At 41.7% G+C, this 23,265-nt stretch overlaps 1 protein-coding gene across 1 annotated transcript in view; it reads right to left on the bottom strand.

The window, feature by feature from the left end:
- The window catches only part of iglon5 (IgLON family member 5), a 102,565-nt gene that overhangs the window by 6,183 nt on the left and 73,117 nt on the right, over nucleotides 1–23,265 (bottom strand). The window contains exons 2-7 of the mRNA XM_067600867.1: nucleotides 15,466–15,544; nucleotides 12,607–12,839; nucleotides 10,817–10,936; nucleotides 4,977–5,108; nucleotides 4,586–4,706; nucleotides 2,571–2,722 (exon numbers count right to left, since the gene is read on the bottom strand). Of these exons, the coding sequence (XP_067456968.1) occupies nucleotides 2,571–2,722; nucleotides 4,586–4,706; nucleotides 4,977–5,108; nucleotides 10,817–10,936; nucleotides 12,607–12,839; nucleotides 15,466–15,544 (837 nt within the window). The remainder of the gene's footprint in view (nucleotides 1–2,570; nucleotides 2,723–4,585; nucleotides 4,707–4,976; nucleotides 5,109–10,816; nucleotides 10,937–12,606; nucleotides 12,840–15,465; nucleotides 15,545–23,265) is intronic.

Below are 23,265 nucleotides of genomic sequence, written 5' to 3'. Positions count from 1 at the left end.
CATAATCCAACAGCTTTATACCCAACCATCTGCAACTGTTCTCTATAGTGTTGTTTTTGGGGGTGGGCTTTCAATATCCACAATCCTTTTTTATATGATGAAAATCATAATGACATATTTACTCTAGCTATCAAAATGCCCTTGTGTTGTTGTATTTGGGTTCATGTGGGTGTATTCTTTTTTTAAATTATTTTTTTAAAATTTAAATTGTGGTGATGTGTTTTTGGATTTGGATTTCAGGATTTTATTGTTAGTTTTACATTGAATGTATTGTGCTTCTTTATGTTTCTTTGTCCTTTAACAGCTGGGGACCATGTTGGAAATAAGTGTTTTCACTTTAACATGTTATCCCTTGGATTTTATTTTTGTGTCTGTAATCCATAAATAAATCATATTGTATCTCATCACATCATATCAAAATGCATTTAGACCCCATTTAAGACAATTCTGTACTTAAACTTGACTATTATGTTTCAGTAGTTTTCTGTTATTTATACATTGTTATGATGTTGGATATCCATGTTTAACATGGTCAAAGTTCTATAACTTGAGGTTAACATATGTAGAAATGCTACCTGCCCTGAACGATTAATTTGCAACAGTTTTTTTCTATCTTGCCAACAAGCTGACGTCACCTCCTCACACATGCTCACAAACAGCCATCCATTCTGCAGCCTTTGTTGCCAAGGTTGTTGCTAAGGTTTTTCCATGTGATGTTTGCATCGTCCTCTCACATCTTTTGGAACAGTTTCTGGCTCTGATATTTTGACTTGTCACACTGTGAAACTAATAATGTTAATAATGGCTCTGTTCCATTTAAGTGTGCCAGAAAGCAAAGCCAGTGAGCCAGGATGCACAGTAACAGCATCCTGGCACTGAAACACCTAAATGGACTGCAGCCAATATTAATGTTATTAGTTACACTTGTGTTCAAAACATTAAAATATCCACCATGAGAAAGTTTTATTGAATTTCTTAATTCTGTAACAGGTTCATCTCAAGGTACAAAACCATGAAATGTGGGAGTCAACATATTATAGACCAAGGCTGACGTTTTTACTCGTAAAGCACAGGTGAAACTAATAACATTAATGATGGCTCTCTTCCCTTAAGGTGTGTCAGAAAGCCAAGCTCCAGAGCCCACATGCAAATACAGGCACCCTGGCACTGGAACACCTAAATGGAATACAGCCTGTTAATCAATTAATATTATTAGTTACACCTATGTTTGACACGTCAGGATTTTCCCCGTGTGCATGGTCTATTTAATTTCTTTATTAACGTGGTTGATCCCAAGTCACAAAGCCATTAAATGCTGGAGTGATGACCTGAGAATGGTTCTCCAGAAAGCAAAACAAAAATCAATATTATCTTATTCAATATTATCCAATATACCATCAAGAATATCTTATTTGGATATGGAAATTACATCATGCTCCAAAGGACAATTACAAGAAACCTTAATTAACCTTCTCTCTTCCTTTTTTTGTACCAGTGGGCCACTGGGCAGTTTTATGTATAATATAACAGTGTAGAGTAAAAGCTAATCCATGCTGCCAGTGGTCTCAGTAATGGGCTCATTGGTTGAGACAATAATGTGCCAATTTCGATGTGATTGTGGGTTGTTGATATTAAAATGCTACATGTGGCAACTTTAAAATGGAGAACAGAGGGATACAAAAACCGGGAAATGAAGTCAGGGGAGGCAATGACAGTGAGGGACAGTATATGAATAGAAATGCCACAAAAGTATCAGATTATGGTCCGATTTTCCGTGCCCGGTCCAGAACAGCAAGGGGGTTTGTTGTGTTCTAATGATGGCAGGAGGAGATTAGGAAGGAAAGAGGAGGCAGAAGGACAGATGATGGAGAGATAGGCTGACAGAAGTGGCAGCGGTGGTGGAAAATGAGAGCAGGAAGATGTATGGGTCTGACGGTAGAGTGAGTCATTGAAGGGAGACTGGCCGAGATAATGGGTAAAGGAATGAAAGAAGAAAGGGGATAGATGAAGGACTCACTTAAGATGGTAATGCCGAATGCACTAAAGGGGGGGGAGGGAGGGAGAGGGGAAATGGAAGGGTAGGAAATCGCTCATTGGGGACGGTTAATGTGAATTGGGCTTGGAGAGAAATGACAACTTCTTGGGTAACGGGACAGAGCAGAGCAACCGTCTGTGTGTGCTTGCATGTGTGTGCATGCAGGAATGCGTACGGACGAGAGATGGAGGGTAAGAGCATGAACGAAAGAGAGAGAGAGATGGTAATATAGGCAAGCAAAGCTTTAATGGGGCGGAGAATAATGAAAATGGGGAGAAGGAGGGAGGAGAGGGCTGAGAAAATGCTGTGCTGTGGGCAGAGCAAAAATGAGAAGAGGGAAAAACAGTGTGTCATTGCGTCTGTATCGTTTTGTGTGTCTCGAATGTGCGTCTGTTCAAGCTCTTGCATGTTTGATTGATAGTTACACGAGACAAATGTCAGTGCATTTGTGTATTTTTGAAAGCCAGGGTTTGCATACATGCACACTGTGTCACTGTGTGCGTGCGGCTGCATGTTGTTCTGTGTGATAACTTACGAAAAAGCAGCATGCTGGCGTTGGAAGCCCCCAGACGGTTCGAGGCAAAGCAGGTGTAGTTGCCAAAGTGTTTCTCTGTCACATTGGTGAACAGCAACAGCGAGCGCGTCTTCTCGTTTTTGATCCTCAGGGTGTTGTCACTCTCTACCGGCCTGGGTGGTAGTGGTGGGGGAGCAGGAGTGAAGGAAGAAAGCGGGAAGAAAATGAGAAAAAGAGTGTGACAGAAAAAGAGATAACACAACATAACATCACACCTAGTGACTCAGCCCACATAAGAGGATTTTTTCTCCGTCTCTCCAGAGACGACCACACAACATAGCTCCCCTGCACACATCGGCTGTGTCTCACCTTTTACTAATAGTGAAATCTAACAGTCCATAAATAACAGATACCTCCTGCTGGGGCCCATTACACTCTATTAACAGCTGTCTCTGGCTGGCAAAAGTTTGTCTAATTACTTCTGTGTCTTGATTTGCCTGATGCCAAATCAACTCTTCTACGCTCTCTGGGACCTTTTATAAACATGGAAGGACAGTTTATGTGTAGGTAATAGAGAACAAAATAGGTTTCCAACAAGCTAATATTTCATCACTCCAAAGATGGCAAAAACATACATGATTATCTCAAACCTATACTAATATCAGAGGCTAGGCGAGTGGGTGGCTGCTGAGACTATGTCCATATAGCAAACTGGCTGAATCTGAAAATGCTGTTTATGTGTGAAAACTACAAGCTGTTTTGGATCATTTTTAGAAAGAGCTGTGTCCACATTGAAGTGCCAAAAGAATATGAAAAAATGGCTAAAACGTGTCTTAATTTTCTATTCATTTCTATTAAACATCCATAGCCAACATCTCCTGTAGTAAGAAGAGGGACAGGTACAGCCTGGTTACTCTGCTGAGTCTCAGCTGGTTAAACCTCTGTCCTGTTCTCATCTTTCTGTTTCAGTTGTAAGACAATTGATGAGTATCAAACGGTGATTTGATTGCGGCTCATCAATGCTACCTGTTAATCAGGCAAACTGTTATTCCTGGGCTGCTGCACTGAGACATCGACCAATCAATACCAAGATCACAAAATAAAGACAAGTGCAGGTTAATGACAACACCTGTATTGTGTGATTGGCTATATTGACATTTAAAATGAGCACTCACAGAGTAGTTTAGAGGGAAAAGTCGTCCTCTTAAAGGGGACATATCATGCTTTTTGTGATTTACTGTCATTTATACACTATTATAATGTTGCATGTTAAACATGGTCAAGTCAAGTTCCAAAACTTGAGGTGAATGTATTAAAAATGCCACCTTTAAGTCAAAAGCCAGGGCTTCATCCTCCTCTGAACACTGTTTTTAAAGTTACCTCTACTTCCAATTCAAACTGATGAAGATTGTTCGTACGTGCCCACAGATGCCCTTTAGTCTTTGTTCCTAAGGTTGTTTCATGGGCTTTTTGCATCATCCACTTGCATATTTCAGATCAGATTTGGTCTTGAACATGTATTTGAGGAGCTTATATTTCGAGTAAAGTACAAGAAAAAGAAGCAAAATCTGACTTCTATTTTTTGTCTATGTAGCCTCTGGAGCTAGCGTAAGTCTGCCAAAATGCAGCTTCTGGAAGCTAACCAATCAGAACAGAGTGGTCTCATCAAGACGGGGGCCTTAAAGAGACAGGAGCTAAAGAGACGGGAGCTAAAACGGCCTGTTTCAGACAGAGGCTGAACTGAGGAGCTGCATGTAGGACCAGTATAAGATAAATAAGGAGTCTTTTGAACTGTAAATCATGCAAACATCATAGATTCAAAAGCTCAGTTTTCAATGTCAACACTGTACACACTGATATGCAAGGCCACTGTTTTTGGATTTATCCACTCTGTAGAGTGCTCTGCTCCATTTTGGGTGTAAAAAAACAAATGCTTAGTGTGGATCAAAGGCCACTGAGAGAAAAACACATCTAGCTGTTTTACTGTGGACATGGTCCAAGTATCCAATTAGCACTGAAATCTTCTGTGGTCTCACCTGTGGTCATCCCTGTACCACTCGAAGGAGGCTGGTGGTACTGCCATGGCTTCGCAGCGCAAGATAGCTGTCTTACCCAAATGGGCTGGCATGTTCTTCATATCTGTGATCATGGGAGGGTCTGGCAAAAAAAAAAAAAACAAGGGGGGAAATGATGGCGGGAATTCAGCAATTAACTGCCTTCACTGAGAAGTGAATTCAACTCAGCCCTGGTTTTGCTCCCAAGGTTGAAAAACCACCTGAGAGTACAAAATTAAGACGTATGAATTCATACATAATAATGTATCTACAGTATTTACATATATCATTAATACATCATTATACCATAACAAGGGAGGGTCAGCAGTGTGACTTGAATTATCACCACTGTTGCACAGAGAGGAGTACTTACAGTTGACTGTGACCTTGACCTTGCGCTGATCTGGTGGAGCTACTCCATTGTTGGTGATGCATTCATAGTCCTCGGCCTGCTGCCTCTTGATCTCCGTGATGTCCAGAAACTCCCCCTCACTCACCAACCCATCTAATGGCATAAGGTAGAGGTCAGAGGTCACTATATATCAAAACCAGGCAACTGATTTAAGGTTCACTACTTGAGATACTGGTGCAGGTGGACTGAAAAGACACAGATTCTTACAGATAACATGATTTAAGAGCATGAGGGAAAGACTGGTGCGTTTAACGCAATGAGCTGTGTTTCATATCAGACACAATTCAGAACATTTCTCATTTTGTTGTATTTTAATCACAATTAGTTGCTTGGAGTCATTAATTTGGACAACAAAAATGATAATCTAAATTATTCTAAATTATAGCGAAGCCCTAATATAATATCTATAATCAATTAAAATTGATTCTATGTCAATAATATTTGTTTCATAATCCAAATTAAGGGCCTCAGGCTGGTTCGTTTAGTAAAATAACGGGTCAATTGGTGAATTTTTGTGTAGATGCAAAGTAAGTAAATATGATTCGACACCATTACTTTTTAAGTGTCTGGGGAAATACTAAGCTTTACTTCCAAGCAGTGGACACACCAGGAGGTGACGGCTTGTTCACCACATTACATAGTGAGAAGAATATTTGATTGTTGCCTGATGTTGACAAACTCCCAGGTGCTCCCACAACTGAATTAGTCAGTCTCGCACTTTCCCTGCTTTTCCTCGGGCGACAAAAAGCCACAGAATCTCTTCAGAGGGGAGAGTAGAAGGGACATTCTACAAGTTATTGCTCCTTCATGTGAGGGAATGGATGTTGAGGGTGTTATTGGATTGACAGCGGCGGAGAGAGAGAGAGAGAGAAAGAGAGCAGAGAGAGAAGAAGAATGAGAGTACACCCCCTCCTTCCTACAAGTCTTAGCAGCCAGCTGTCTCACAGCCTCCAAAACCATTAGGCTTTTTTTCCTCTCCTTTACCCCATTAAAGAAGTCAGACTGTGGAACACGACATAATATATAATCTCACCACTAACAAGGAAATCCAGCTCTTAAATTGCTGCTCACTTTTCCCTTTCTTCCCCCCCCACCCCCCTCCCAAACACACACACAACCACTGTCAATCAGTGGACCTTTACTTCTCCTCACAAACACACAAATGGCTCCTTAGCACGTTTGTGAGCAACACACACACACACACACACGCACACACACAAAAAGACCCTAAACGCCACGATTATTCCTGTCAGAGATTAGCACGGCGGTTCTAATTGAAGATTATACTGGAGGATTATTAGTGCGGCTACTGAGCTGGAGACGATTATTTGCAGCTGCTGCAGCAGAGGCTGAGCAGCAAGCGACAGGCGCGGTGATGGCTGCTTTTGCCACCCTAGCGAGTGCAGGAAGGCGCTGGGTGATGGGTCGGGGTGGGTTGGGTGCAATGTTATTCACTCATTCCATTAGCCTAATAAATACAGCTCTCTTGTGACATCTCTGTCAAGCAGGCAGAGCACCCAACTTTGCCAAAGAGGAGAGGAGCTGTGGCGGCATAGAGGGGAAAAAGGGGAAAAAAGATAGAATCAGACAACTAGCACTGGAGGAATTACACACAAGGCTGTTACAGATGACTTCGAGGAAATAAAAAGGACAAAGAAAATAAAAAATGAGAACAATCGTGTGCCAGAGAACGCATTACAAACTCAGAGAGAAAGTGATAATTTGTGAGAGATACCGTGCAAGAAACTGAAAGAGATACACAGATATAAAGATAGAGGGGAAAAGAGAGAAACAGCAACATAAAGAAGGAAACAGAGATGTTGAATTGGGTATTTGATGTGGTTGTTTTTTTTTTTATGGACTTTTCATCCATGGCACCTATGTGTGATGTAATATGACAGCGCAAAGAAGCAGCCCTCTCACCCTCCCTTTCTTTCCTTCCCTCTCCATCCCCTGAGATCTCTGGACCTGCATCGCACACCTCTCTCCACTTTGGTAGGAGATCATATCTGACTGCAGCCGGCCCCTGGCACTCCTACAATGGTCTGTAAAATACAGCTCCATCAACCACTTATGGCTTTTGAAGGAGCCTGACTCCTGACCACTAGAGATAGTTGGACTGCACCTGAGAAGAGAGGGGGGTGTGAATGAGAGGGGGAAAAGAAAGGATCAGGGGTTCTGACCTGCCCTACAGTGAAACTGTGCTCTATTTCCCCAGCAGCACTTTGAGCCTGACTAGATCATCAGGGCACTTGATTTCTTGGCTCCTCTTATCCATTTCCATTACACAAACTACCGTCAAGGCAGAGAGGTCTGACATCAGGTTAAAACAGAGAAGGATGGACAGGCTGAGACTGTGAAACATGTCATTTGGAAGAGTAAGGGACAGAAATGTGTTAGTTGAGCTAGTTGAGCTAAAGCTACAGCAGACGTTAAACCAAGTCCTGGTGCTCCTCACACATGCCTAAAATTACTCCACAGAAAAAAATAAAGCAGCCAACATTTGTTAAGGGATACGTTTGGTGATATTCAATATTTTTCTTATGTATAAATTTACATTACTCATTAGCACATCAAATCCACAGCTGGAAATACTCCCCAACAAATACTCCTGTTTGAGTAAAATTTGCTATAAACAACAATGCCCAGCTGTTTTAGAAAACTGTTTAGCATTTTTTCAAAAATAAACTGTATGGGACTAATTTTTCAACATTTACTGTATGTCCTCAATGAACAAATGGGCTTGAGGCTGAGAGCCACAGGGTAAGGAAGTTGGAGAGAGGGACTAATGCACTGTTGGTTTCGGTCTTTTCATGGGATTTGTTGGCAATAACAAAAATACAGAATGTCGTCAGCCTTATCACTTAACATAAGTACATCACATAAACAAACGTTTTTGATTAGAACACCTCACATTTGTTTCTTAAAGAATTGTGAGCGATATATGAATGCTTTCACACTTGTTTTTTTAAATTTGAAAAATAAACTTTCCTTGGCAACACCTCCACCTGTTGACCGCATGCCTTCAGACTTTACCACCTTTCCCAATCACTGGATTTCCACACCCACCTGAACACCTGCTCCTCATTTACACATCAAACCACACCTGCCACTCAGTATATATATACCTGCATACAAAGTCTAGTCCTCTGCCACGTCATCTATTGAGCTCTGTGGCTTCAAGCCTCTGTTCCTATCTACTGATTCATGATTCATAACTGTGTCTATTTTTTGCCTGCATGTCCCTTCTTTGGATTTGTTTGCATCTACTGACTACCTGTTACCAACCTCTGCCTTGAATCAAGACCAAGTGCACCTCATTTAACCTGCTACTCTACAACTCCCAAATCATTTAACCAATCTCAACCAAACCAACCATAAGCCTTTTCTTCTTTGGGTGCACTCCTCTTCCTCCCCACCACTTCATTCATTCATGCTAAGCCTGTGTGCCTTAACGGGTGTGTGTTTTAATGGATGGGATGTCAAATGATAAGGCTCTGATGCACTGGTGTATTTAACTGAATGAGACAGAATGCCTGTATGTCTCTGAGAGGGTCAACTGATGGATGCCACTGAGAGTGAATGGGTACGATAGATTGTATCTGTGCCTTGGTGAAGATGAAGCAGACAGCGCTTGCAAACAGTGCAGAGCAGCATGACTATCTGTATGTGAGCAGGGACTCTGTGGTACCAAGACTGTAGACAAGTTGCAAAGGTGTTTAAGACTGTTGGCAGGTCTCTGTCTTGCTGTCTTGCCGTCTGCAAGTTGCACCTCCTTCTATCTTGGTGTACACACACATTTTACACTGAACCTCCACATACACTCCTCATCTCCCCTCCCTGCAGTTTCTCTATGCACTCTCTGAGTAATGGGGACAGATGGCTGGCAGCTTCTTGCTGTTTCTTTGGGCTCGTCCACCCCCCTTTCTCCACCGCCCCTGGTCTCCTGCAACTGATGGCTTGGTTGCAGAGACTCCCACGGAATAGCAATGCGGCCCCTATCTCTTTCTCTGCAAGCTGAGGGGTTATGGGGAGAGAAGAGAGATGGGGTGGGGGGTGGGGGGTGGGGAGGGAGCGTTAGAGAGGGAGGATTACTGCTGACAGAGGAGAAATGCTGTGGGCTTGCAAGTGAGGACAACTGCACAGAGTTTGTGATGTGAGGTTATGTGTTTGTGTGCAAGACTGCAGGTGTGTGCGCATGCATGCTTTATGGTTACCTTTTCTCTATATTTTTGTGTATCTTTGGGTGTGTGTGATCATTAACAGGCTTGTCCCTGCCTGAGGTACTGTACTGTATAGGTTCACAAAAACTAACTGTGCTGGGAAGGACATTGCATTCACAGCAAGCTAAGTGGGGACATGCATAAGGGAGAGGAGGTGGAACAGGCCTTTGAGCAAGCCCAAAGCTGTCTGCAGGTACAGCAGTACAGTAGATTGTGCATTTATTGGCCTAACAGTATAATTACATTGTGTTCAGTAGTTGCTCACACTGACCTATTTATTATTGCTTGCCATGGTGCTGCATTTGATCTGTGTTGCTGTTGCTGCTGTTGTCAAGCTACAATTCAGCCAATAATGATGTGTAATAAAAGTGCTCACTCAAACGATATAAAACTTTGATGACACTGATGCAATGCCAACCTCACAAATAGATCATTATTTGACTGTCAAAACATTGGAAAAGTCTAAAAAAAAATCATCCTCGCTCTGTCATATCTCCATATGAAACTTGCTGCGTGTCAGATTCTAAAGTTCAATCCAAGGTATTTTGAAATCTTCTGGCACACATGCCCCTGTTTCACACAACAAACTAAATTCACTGTAGTAATCAGACAGTCTTTTTCAATCAAGAAAGAGAACTACAGCGAGCAGATCACACCACATAAATAATATGCTAAGCTGTTTCTTAAAACCAGGACATTTTATATGTCTAATTAGTGATCTTTTACTTGATAACTGGGTGTTACACACACAAAGAAATAAACTAACTAAAGTGACAGGAACAAAAAAACAATGCATTAGAAAACTACACAAGTCAAAAATGACAAGCATTTTTGACTTCAAAGCTAACAGTTACAGTACTAAAATACACTTAGGAACATTAAGTCATGGCACAGTGGTTTACTAAGAGCACAGTGTTTTTCTTTATGTGCCAAAGAGATGACACAGCACCACCATTACAGTGCTAATAAACCCTAAAGCCATACAATCTCTAGAGGCTGTGTAATGGTTATTTGCCTGACTTTGGACATTAGTTGTAACAAAGATGGGAACAGATACACAATAAATGCTGTGCTGATGAAATCAAATGGATTTGACTTCATCTATCAAGTCATGCATCCTGACCACCCTGAACTAGTTCTGATTCAACACACTGGCGGAAGCTAAAAATAACTGATTTAACGCCAAAAGTGGCTGTTAGCATCAGTTGGCATCGTGATGCCGGTTGACAGGGTGGATGAAGACAGATGCTGATGATTACGGGTGGCGCGGTGGGGATAATTACGTATAATGGGTGGTTATTTGGGACAAAACATTGGGACATAGGGAAAATATGGGAGAATGAATTTAAGATGGGGACAGACTAAGCAGCTGGGTTTAAGGATGATGACACAGGAATGGGGGATAAAGACATAGACATGTGCTGAATGCTGATAAACCTTTAGGCTGAAAGGGAAAAAAGAAGACTTTAAGAGGCAGAACAGGGTTAGGGATGACTGTGAAGACAGGGAGATAAAGGTGAAGCTGTGAACAAGAAATCTCTGGATCTGAAGACAAGTAAACAAGAACGGGTAGCTTACATTTCTGGTCTTTCCAGGTGACGGTGGGCTCAGGCCGGCCCACTGCCAGACAATAGAGGTTTACATCTTCTCCCTCGTTCACCGACACGTTTTTGGAGATGTTGACGATTCTGGCCGGCACTGAAAAACAAGATCATATTATTAAAATATGTCCTAAAAAATCCTCTTTTATGTAATTATTGATAAGGAATGGTCTTACAGCCTACTGAAGTGTTTGAAGGATGATGCAAATCCCCGCACCTAAGCCAGACAGGCAATCAGCTGATTAATGATCCGTGTCTGAGTGCTTACTGAACTGTGCAACAGTATGCTTGACCGTTTACTTAAAATGCACTGAATTCTAAATTGCTGTGAATGGGTATTAAAATCCCATTCTCCTGATATCAGTTCTAATTTGAACTTTAAAGAAAAGGACATTTGTAGAAGTAGGAGTCACAGAAATTTTTCCTTCTAGTTTTAAGTGAATGACCACCCCTGAATACTGTTTTGCCCCAAACTCGCAAAATGTTGGAGCACTATCTGTGTAGTTAATTTGATAACAAGATGGCCCTTGAATTTAAATGGCCCATTATCATTGTTTTTAATGAGCTTGGCCCTGAAATTGCTTTTTTGTGAGACATCTACCGAGGATCCTATTTTTCTCTATCTTGCTAAAGTTGAATACTCGCAACGATAAAGCACGGATTGGAGTGGCGGATGCATTGACTTGAGGGTGTAATTATTTTGTGTGATATCAAGCTATGGTTGAAATTGCAGATGACTTAGAATTAGGTATATACTGTATGGTCATCTGTGCCAAGCTTTGGACCCTGCAGACAGGAGTGTGAGCTGTGAGCTGTGAGCCAGGCGTTGTGTTCCCACTCCAGCAGAATGTTCCTAATATATCCTGTTAAAAGTTTTCAGTTTCATACTGCTGGTGATGTATGTCTGCAATCTGCACTACACAGGCCAAAATATGCATGAAAACTGACAAATGCAGGGGGAATGGTCTGAGATCCATCCTCTGGGCAGTGTTGCACCAATACATCATGTCACTCAGGATCAGTCAAACTCTCATTCACTTAGCCGCTGACTTGATGACTGAGCCCCAGTAGTGGTCCTGCACTGTCAGTTATTTAGTCAGGCAGTTGGACAGCCCCTCTGTGTACCTCATCCTCTCAACACACCTCCTCATCCATCTACTCTGCCTAACTTCCTGTTTATAAAGACGAGTAACCCTCACAAACCGTGTGGAAATAACAAATGGGCCCAGACTCTGCCTTCTTATGGCACCGAGAGTTGCAACTCGACTTAATGGTTATCTGTCACCTGCGCTGCCTTAGCTTTACCTTTTCACTGCATGAATATGCCCACTAAGCTTTCAAGCAAGACATAATCAAGTAATTACATTTTGATGTAATCATAAATACCAACCTTTAAATACTAAAACATCATAAAAACATTAACTACAAAGTTGTATATCATAAATTTAAGCATACATTTAAGCGTAATTTACCAGAAAAGGAACACTGAAACGTAATCATAGAAAAGTTTAATTGCTTCCCCTGATGTCAAACCTCAATCACACCCAATAGACAGCACTACGCTCGGATGAATGACGAAATGCATAATTAAGCCATTTAGCGGATATTTTTATTCAAGGCAGCTTACAGTACCATGGGTGATTTTTTTTTTTTTTTGCAGAGGCAATCAAACTTACAGACTCTGGATATATCAGGGAAATGAGCCGAGGCTTAGAAGCAATAAACACTTTAAAGTCACTTATATTCTGTCTCAACTCTGTGGCTGACCTTGGACGATGAGGTAGACGTGGGCGATGCGGGGCTTGTTATTGGCTTGGAAGGTGCAGGTGTAGGGCCCCTCGTCGGTTACTTGCACCTTGTCGATGTGGATGGAGAAGTCGCTGTTGTTACTGTTGACCAGCGTCACACGCCTGTCCAGCGACCACTTGTCCGTCCCCGTGAACAGGATGTTAGAGCGGTTCAGCCAGGCCTTGTGGGTCACCTCCTCATCGATCCGACATCTGTGAGAGGACAGGAAGTGATCAGCAGCTGAAAGTCATGTTTCATCTTAATGTTTTGATTGTACTGAAGGTATCAATTCTAAGAGGTGCAACATTGTATAACGGCTTAGTCAAATAGTTCTGGTAAATATATATTTCATTGGAGTTGGTGGCAGCTGATACAGATATACTAATGGGTGACATATCAAAGGAAAAAAACATAAAGTGTGTTGGTACAGTGTCGGTGTGAGACACCATTCTGCCAAAAAACATTCCCTCTTTAGGTGTTTTGATGATGGTCGGGAGTGTTGTCTAAGACGTCGGTCCAAAATCTGCAATAGGTGTGCTCAACTATGTGTGTACATTGACCATGAAGGTCATAGCATGTGATTCACAAGATTCTCTCTTCGTCCTGCCCTGTATGGAAGTGTCTGCATTTGGTGTTTCTCTACTCATGCATTCAGTTTTTTCCCTATAATTTGTCACCCATCTCTACTTCCTAAGGTGATACATACAATTCTACCAATTTGTACTGTATTATTCCTCAAGCATTGCGTGAGAAACAATCATAATTTGGCTACAAGATAACATCAAAAACTTTTAAGACAGTCCAAGATACTGTACATATAAAGCAAGCTTATATGTCTAGAAATGGCAACAATAAATGGCAACACGTGTGAAAATGAGGACAGATATTGAAAATAACATACAGTTGTGGTGATTAAAGCACAGTAAATCACTATTGCTATTCCAAAATGTGGTGACCTGCTCCAAAACGAGAAACCAAAAGTGTGACTTCAGTTCTTGGCTTGACCACTAGATGTCCTTACCCTGCTTCAACTTGGTGTGAGGACATGCCTCTGTAGTCCTCATGTTTAATTGATATGACCTGGATAAATATCACTGTTGAGGTAGATCTTAGATCACCTGCCAAGTCAGTGGCAGTGACACCACAGTGCATATCAGCCACAGTACAGGTAAACTTGGGAGTCTTTAACAAATAGTCAGGTTGATACATGATCTAAAGGATTCACAGTAGATCTTGAAAGGTAAGAGCAGTTTAGTGGACAAAAATAAAGAAAAAGAAAACCATTATTTTGATTAAGATCACATCTGTGGCTGGTGGGTTTAAATAAATCACACCATAAAAAATCATTATCTGTGTACAAATGCTCTATTAATCTATTTTTAAAATTAATCACTTCTGCGCTGATGTTGCTACAGGACTGCAAGCCCAGAGGAAATGAGCACCATAATAGCATCAAATGGGCCTCGTCTTAATGGCCCGCATCAAAGCCAACACAACAGTATTGTCTCATGCATAACACAAGTATTTGTGCCACTTGGGCAAAAGTGATTTTACATGAAAATGGAGTTTATTTATAAAGCTCTTCAGTATTTTGTTTATCAGCTATCGGCTGTCCAGTGCAGACTAAACTTAGACACACATCTGATTACAAAATGTGCCATTGTATCGCTACTAATGAAGCTATAAAGGCAGCACTGTGCCGTGAAATCCAACTCGGAGAATAATTTACAGAGTACTGCAGTTGTGGTTTAAAGCAGTGGTTTTCAATCAAGTCTCAATCAAACAAGACTGTGGGAATGTAAGATGGTTAACAAGCGAACAAAGCAGGAAAACATGATTGTGCTATACAAGATAACCACTATATTTTTTTGTTTGACCTAATATGCGTTTTTTCTTCTGAATGACTGGATAATTTTACCTCTTCTGTTGAACTGGTCAAAACCAGTAGACTTAGGCAACTTGTGTGGAGGGGCCACAAGTAGACATAGTTTTGTTTTGAAGGGTTTTGTTCAGGGAGTTACCAAAAGTTTTTAATGTTCTGCCTGCTGGTAAACAAGAGGACATGGATCCACTGTTTAGAGAGATGTTTGTAATGTAACACTGCTATGCAGCTTTTCAGACAGAAAAAGGTGACACCGAAAACATAGATTTCACCACCCAAATGCTTTCAGATGAGGGTTTCAGGTGTTCAAAACACCCAAATGAAATCCATAGATTTGACTTTTCCAAGGCGTCAATAGAACAGCTTCAGGCTACACGTCTTGATGACATTATAGATCAGCATTCTGGTTCTTTGATTTCCAGCTTTGAGAGAGACTTGTTGATGTTAACAAATATTGACATAACTGTACTTGGCTTTGGAATAACATATTTGATTTTACTACAGGGCCCACTTTTCTTTCAAGTATTAAAAAGGGACTGAAAGAGATCTGGAGAGGTGTAGGCTTAAATGTGATGAAAGTAATGTTGACTTGGATATATATTTTTTTTTACACTGCTGAGTGTACTGCCAAGCCAGGTCACATCCACATGAGGGTAAAAAAGCAAGTTGGCTGTTTTTCTGCTTGGTTGTGAGCTGGGCAAAACCTGTGCATCATTTAATGTTACATCTAAGTTAAAAAAAAAAAAAAAAGGTGGTTGCGGCTAGACTGGATGGCTCCAGGGACATCTGACAGGTATTATTATTCAATTAGCTATAGGAAATATGCCACAATGTGGGATGCCTAATTGAAGTTATGTGACAGAAAATTGGCAATTAATCCGGCATGACAGGTGGAGGGGAAAAACAAACATGTTTTTCATGTAATTAGTAGGTGCAGGTGTAGGATCAAGAGTTACCTCAAAGTGACGCTTTCTCCTTCCAAAACTGTAATGTTGTCCGGCAGGTGTCCGAATTCTGCTCCGTGCACACTGGACCCTGCCAGGAAAAATGAGAGAAGAGACCGGTGAGCATCCAATAATGGAACCAGACGCTCCGCTGCTGTTCATCAATCTCAGGCCTGGTGCTTGAAGATCGAGCACCACACCAAATCAGGTTGGGCAGGGATGTACTCTGTATCCTGCTTACCTATTTCTGAAGGGAAAGTATTAAATATACTAAACAAAAGAGTCACAATGTCTGCACTGACCCCCATACTTGAATAATGATTTGGTTTTACCCTGCATTCTGGTGGGATGCGCGTTCATTGAACAGCACTGATAATGAGCCGAGGGAAGAGGATTCACGCGGAGCTGCCGGAGCGTGAAATGAAGGGACAGCAACGGTAACAGAAGGGATGCTCATCCTGCCTACCAATACATACACGCACACACCCACAGACACACACACCCACCCCACCCCTCCCACACACATGCATGCAGGTACACGCACACACACGGAACAGAAGTACATGCTTACAAAAGCACAAACATATATTACAAACACACACGAGGCAGGCACACATCCTCAGAGCCATTAGCTGAAGAGGAAATACGGACTTGGCATCTGTGAGATGTGTGACACAGTCAGGTGAAAGAAAAAACTTCAAAACAGTTTGAAGTCATTTTTGTGAACTTGCCTGGACTGCAAACAAAGATAACCAAAGACCTTATATGCTGCCAGTGATATTGCCCACTGAGTCAGACTGCTCCCTGGTAAGACACCTGGCTCTGTCCATCTAAACTCTGCCAAATCACAGCATGACACCAGATACCTCAGCTTGTGCCCTCTCTCCATCTCCAACAATCTCGTTCTCCCTCTGCCTGTAAAATGACCTCAATATATCAATAGACTTTTGCTGCAGTCTAGCCTTGAGGTTTAATAAATGGTGACTTTATGAAACGAAGCCGCTGCAGTCAGGAGCTAAGAAGCACCTCAAGGTTTGTTAAATACGTGCACAGAGTCAGACACGTTAGGCATGCCGAATTGGAATCTGCTAAGAGATGAAACCCGAAATGACAGCAATGCAATGTGGATTTTAAATTAAATGAAGGTCTTGGTTTGATTACAAAGAATAATGAGAGAGGCTTGAAAATTATAATGCACATCATGGGCGCTAAAGGTTTCCAAACCTCATAGCAGAAAGTCCTGAGAAATGCCAACTACACTAAATAATAATTTATCATCTCTTAAATAACGGTGTGTTTGAGGATGATAGTTTGGTTTGGCAGATCTGTGTGGATATGCCATGGTAAATATAAGCTATATTCATGCTTGTGTATTCATATATTCATGTGTACATGATTATGTGTGCGCACCAGCGCGAGGACGTTGCTCATGGATGTGTACAAAAGAAATACAGTATCTGGTTGTCTGTTGCTCATGGGTGTGAATGTGTACGATTGTTTGCTGACATACCGGTGCAGAGCAAGAAAAGAGGACAATCTAATGACGTCTCAAAAGAAAACTGGCCCTGAAAATCTCCCGCTAAAAGCTGTAATCGCATTAATGGGTGCTGCTGCTGCCACTGCTTCTGTGCTATCTAGGCCGGCCAAGGATCCCAGAACTGGCTCCATCTCTCCCTCTCTAAAAGCCTTGGGGGAGGGGCGTAGCACATTAACCATTGTGTCCAATGTTCAAAAACTGTCAAGCTTTCGTTTATCTGCGGGTTTTTACTATGGAGTAATGTTGCATAGCGTGGCTGTGCTCATGCCTCCTGTCTTAGACTCAGACAGTCCTCAGCTCAAGCTCTCAGCTGTTCCCTTTCAAGTGCTCTGTTCTTTACACACTAGACTTTATTTAGGTTAATTCAATTCAATTCCAGGGCTTGGGGCTTGGAGACGGGTGTGACATGCTGTCATAAATACACACTACCCCACATACGCATTTACAGACACACATGTTGAGAAAAGACTCTCTCTATCACATAATGTAACCATAGGGATACACACACAACACACACACGCACACACAGTTTGATTGAATGAATGATGTATGCATACGCTGAATGCTCCAAACAACATTGCGAAGGTTACAAACCAGTGGGGAGCTATTCCCATTTCCCTACTCAATTCCCATTTTCACAGCTCGATTGGCACCTCGCATTCTAAAACCTGTATCACCCTGCCTCGACTCCCATGCGTCACACAACATGATAACCAGGTCAACACATTCAGCCCACACTTCCTCTCACACACTGAACCACAGGGCCAATCACAGACGCGCTAGTCACACACTCATCAATGAGCCAATCCAGCAGGGATGAATAAAAGTTTGTCTGAGTTTATCACGACAACGAACACAGCAAAGATTCACTTCACATTCCCAAAGGAAACACAAATGTAAGTGCGTACAGACACACATAGGTAAACAATAGAAACAGGGGAAAACACGCATACACAAATATTGAGTGTTGTTTTGTTTGGTATAGGCTAAGGTGATCACCCAAAAATGATGTCGTGGAAATCAACAGCTTGTGAAAAACACAACACATCCTCATAATTAAATAACAGTACAGTAAAATTAGGCTAGCAAAAAACGGCCTATTGTTACATGTACGCCATCTAGCAGCCTTAGTAATGCACTCCAAAATTACCACTTTCCGAATCTGTTACAAATCACTATTGAAAAGTAATTATGTTTTATGATTTGACAATGCTGTGGTTATGGTCTGGTTAGGTTTAGGCACAAAAAAACGCTTGGTTAGGGTTAGGGAAAGATCATAGTTTGGGTTTAAATGATGACTTGAAAAGTGGTTTATATGGGAAGCGAACAGTGGTCTCCTGCAGCAAAGTCCACTTTTTGCCATCAACTATCAAGCCATCCACCCAACCTGCCTCCTCCTAATAAGACAAAATCATCTTATCATGTCACCTTATATTGACGTCATCTGAAATGCGTCACTTCCGCGGGTCAAAATTACTACTGCCACTGGATGGCGTAAACATAACTATGGGTTGTTTTTGTCGGCCTGAATTGTAGACCTATGCTGTTGTTTGTCTTGTGAGGGCGGGCTGACAACAGATTTGGATCTGGATTTCCATCTGGATTTGAGAGGTGTTCTTAGGACATTGCGGGAGGTCACTCTGCCTTTTTTGCATGTAAGCAAAGCACTGCGAGAGAAGCAACTGGGTATCATTATTTGCTAGACAGCTGGATTGCTTTGTTTTGGCAACGAGATAATATTGCATTAATGCAGTCCAAGATGCATACAACCCAACCCCTCAGGAATGTCAAAGGAATGTTAAAGTTGATGACAATGAATGGAAACAATTGTGAAAACATGCACGGATATGGGAAAGAATTTTTTTTAATTTCAAAAACAAAAGACAAAACAAAACAAAATAAAATCCACTGTGTGTCTTGAATAAAGGCAGAAACTTTGAGGTAGATACAGACCAGAAAAAGTAAATTAATACAACTCACAATACAATCACAGTTTTCTTCTCATTGGTCATTTTTTTCTACTCTCTTGATGAGAATTGGTTATTATTTGACAGCATCATCTGATATTGAGCACTATCTTTGGTTAAAATTCAATGAACGTATGCAATGTTGGATGCATTATGTATTGTGTAATCTCATTTTTCATGCTAGATGAGATTTTGATCCAAAATTACAGCATTCTACGTCAAGAGTATTGCACATTGACACATGAATTTCTGTTGTGCAAATGGAACTAAAGCAATCATAAAATACCATAATATATGGTGGTAAATGGTTATTGCTATTACAGATAAAGAGATGCATCTGCAGCATCTCATTTATGGGAGAGTGGGAGTGCTGGATGTAAAACAGCAAAATGTAAACATCATCTGGCTGAATGACAGCATGTGTCTCCCACCCTTTGATGTAATCCACATTATTTATCCTTTTCAGGCAATTAATTCAAATGTTACCAACCAAACACAACTGACATGATCAAACAGAACAATAATGAGTCCAGAGAGCAACCAGCGGTGTGCTGTTGCATGGCCAAAACAGAATCTTCAGATGTCACTTTCAATTTCTGGGCTACTTTTGGCTTTATTGATCTCTATCTGAAATTCTCCTTTTTCTCTGCTTCCTCCTGGGGCTTAGCATGCAGGCCGATGAACTGCACCCACCGGGAGGATTCAGGAGTCGTGCCCACTGACACTCAAGAAGGGAGGGTGCTTGCCAATAAGGAAGCTTAAACCACCGGCTACCCCAGAGAGTCTAAATGTGGAAACACAAAAACAATAGGAATTCCAAAAAAACAGCCTTCTCGTTTTTACTGCTACAGTATTCTTCTTTAATAAAATAAAGGAGCATTTGTTTATGGGAGAGACATAACTGAGCTGCCTGTAAATACAAAAATGATAAATTACCATGCAGAACAGTGTTGGTGATGAACACTGCAATATATATCTGGACCCTGGTGCTGGTGTAGCCACCAGCATATTGTATTTCCCTGCTCACTGGTTTCACTTGTCTAGAGGAGATACAGTCTGTCCTGGCTACTGGTATCTCTTGTCCTTGCTATGACCTGCTCTTTTGGCACACAAACAGAACCCCCACCTCCCTACCATACATACATACACAGACACACACATACCTTCTTGTATGCTGTCCAAATCACTCCCCCCAGGTTTAGATTTGTCTGGAATTTTTAAGAGAATACAATTTTATGGATATGCCTGAGGGATTACACACAGGAAAGCACTGGCTACCATTCATTCGCCTATACTACTGGTCTTCCTTTGTTACTCAGTTCTGCTGTTATACACCCTGCTGCAAAAAAAAAAAAAAAGAAATCTGTTTTACTCATCTGTGGATAACACTTTATCTATTGCTGGTCCATAGGTAGACAGTCACATAATTCTTTCCACTTGTGGCCCAGTGTTTTTGTCTCTATGCTCTCCTGCATTGTGTCTTTTGTCTGTAAAAGTGTTGCAAGCCTGCTTGCTCAGTACCCACGAGACATCTATTATGTGATTTGTATTCTCTTGACTTTTACATGCGCCTGTTTGTAATTGCACTTCCTACTGGCAGACACTTATGAGTAGAGCTCTATTGAGCTGTACAACTTTAGCCTGTGCAGACCTTGCAAGGCTGTCTTTGTACTGTTCATCTATTTTGCATTGCCCTTGACGATCAAATAAACACAGAGAGGAGGGAAAGCTACTTCTGAAAGCATGATTGGCGTCAAGACGGATAACGGCAGAGGCTATAATGAAACCCATAACAATAATCCGTTTTAACAGAGGCTGCCGTGGTTTTGAAATTGAAAGGAGAAGGAGAGAGGCATACCACAAGGTTGGAAGGAAGAGGTGAAAATAGATAGCCAGGGCGAGGTGAGATCCTGAAAAGAAAAGTCGTTGAGAATGAGGAAAAGCTGTAGTGGAATATGGATTTACAGCATGTAGTATAGCAGCAGTAGAAGCAGGAATACTGTAACAGTGGAGGTAGTTATACAGATGTAGTAGCACTGAAGACGGTGATAACAGCAACACTGGCATAAATAGTAGCAGTAAGAGAAGAAGTGATAGAGAACATCATTATGATTAGGACAGAGAAATGTGAAGATGCAGTCAGTAACGCTGGGGCAGAGTGCGAAGCAAAGGAAAGACACACCCGCATAATTAACACCGGCGTGCTGCAGCCAATTAAATATTTACAGAGGCACTTCCCTCTGACACCTTGATGATGAAGAGAGGCAGCCCAAGGATTATCAGATGCCGGGAGCCTCAGGCAGGAGACAAGGGGTTGGGGGTAGGGGATTAAACATTAACCGGCACAGATATCCCTTTCTTTTCCTCTTCTGATCCCATTAACTCTAGACAGCCCAAAACCAGCGCCATGTCCACCTCTCTGAATCTTGCCCCCCTCCTGCTTTTCTTCACTCCACTGCTAATTCAGCCTCTCTACTCCCTCTCGATAAGAAAATCTCGACTCCTCTCCTAACTCCTTCCACCCTCAGCACCACCTGTCAGGGACAGAGCAACGGGAGAGCAGGTAGAGAGTGATGGGCAGAGAGTGAGAAACCACCTGGATGCTTCGCTCAAACAACACAACAAGATGGATATGCAGGTCGCCTGCTTTTCACAATTGCAGGTGAGGCAAAATGGATGTCGGCAGGATTCCACTTGACAGGAAATCTAAGAAATGTCAGAGAAGTCACGGTGAATGAATTGTTTTGAATCTGTCTGGTAATGTCATTTTTTCCCCCTCTCAGACCAAAGATGTTTTTTCCCGTCAGAGGAATGTGGTGGAATGACTATAATGAGTGTTTATGTGACTATGGCTTATTTCGACATTTAACTGCTCTGGTGCACTCGTTCTGGGGTGCCAGGAGGAATGGTTGGACTTTCAGCTGCTTGTCATTCAAGATCACGTATTTTGCTGGTCTTACAGGGCCCCCATATTCAAACCATTCTGACACAAACAACATATAATGGCTGACACAGCTTGATCTCAGAAGCATGCCAAAATGATCAACACCAAAGATGTGACATCTGCCCCTTTTTATTGTACACATGCTGCATCCACAATTTTGCCTCTGGTCACTCCATCCCTCCCTTCCGTCCAGCATCTCCTCCTCTCTCTCCCTCCGTCTTCCTTTGTCTCCCTCCCACCCACTAATCCCTCTTCACACATCAATCAATAGAGCACTGCAGAGTGCACAGAGCCATACAGTACTCAATGCAGCAGTTGTACAACTTCAATGGGCAGCCACAGATCTTTACCATTGAATCAAGCGTGGCCGGGGAGAAAAGCTGAACGCGCTAAAACCAGGGACGAGCCCCACTCTGGTTTCTTTTACCCCCCATTTTCCTTGGACTGACGCCTAAACCCCTTAGCACTCTTGAAATCAATACAGTAGTTAAACTGTTACTTCCTTTCCCAGTGAGTACACACACACACGCCCGCCTTACACAAGGCCCTGTAGACTCCCCTAAATACACCCTGTGCTCTGGTAATTTGACAGATTTGTGGGCAAGTGCAGTCACTGCTTTAAAAGAGTAGCTTAAAATACTGATTTACTTCAAGTAGCTAACACCTAACATCCTCTGGCAATAACATATTTTATAAGCAGCAAAAAGGAATAGATATGTGATATAACAGCAGGTTGATGTCTTCTATGGAACAGAACAAATCTGACTTGTAAATTCCCAGTTTAGTGTTATCATATAGTAAAAACATACAGCAAAGATACAATAGATGGATAGGCTGAAATATTATTGTCATTGTATTCATATCTATTTTACTGGACATTATGATAAAAATCTGTATTTTTTATTTTAATCTTTTGCTGGCACATTCCTTTGTTTCTTGATGCATTACTGCCACTGATGGTTGATTTGTGGATTTCCTCATTAGGAATTGGGAATGTGTATGAGGTCCTTGTGTCTGTAGAAGAAGATTGCAAAATAAAAACACAACAGACAACTACTCTTCAGCCGGTGGTCAAAAACTCTACATTACTTTTTCATAGGAACACAGTACAATCCTGTCTATATGGATATGGGGAATGAACAGCAGCCTCCTGTATTGATAATACATGTGTCACACTACTTCCTCCTTTTCTCCCAACAGAAAGGAGTCTTTGTCACTTGCATGTAAACATATTTAAGTTTTCCTTCTTCATAACTGCAGCACTTTTTACAGTGTTTCTCCAACACATTTTTCGGGTGTTCTCCAGGTGTATTAGTTTGTTTTCCAGGTTGGAAACCTTGTAAATGGTGATCTAAAAACTGGTT

This window comes from Thunnus thynnus, chromosome 10 (assembly GCF_963924715.1).
Source record: "Thunnus thynnus chromosome 10, fThuThy2.1, whole genome shotgun sequence".
NCBI lineage: Eukaryota > Metazoa > Chordata > Actinopteri > Scombriformes > Scombridae > Thunnus > Thunnus thynnus.
The sequence above is the reverse complement of the archived record's forward strand: the minus strand, read 5'-3'. Positions and strand labels throughout refer to the sequence as shown.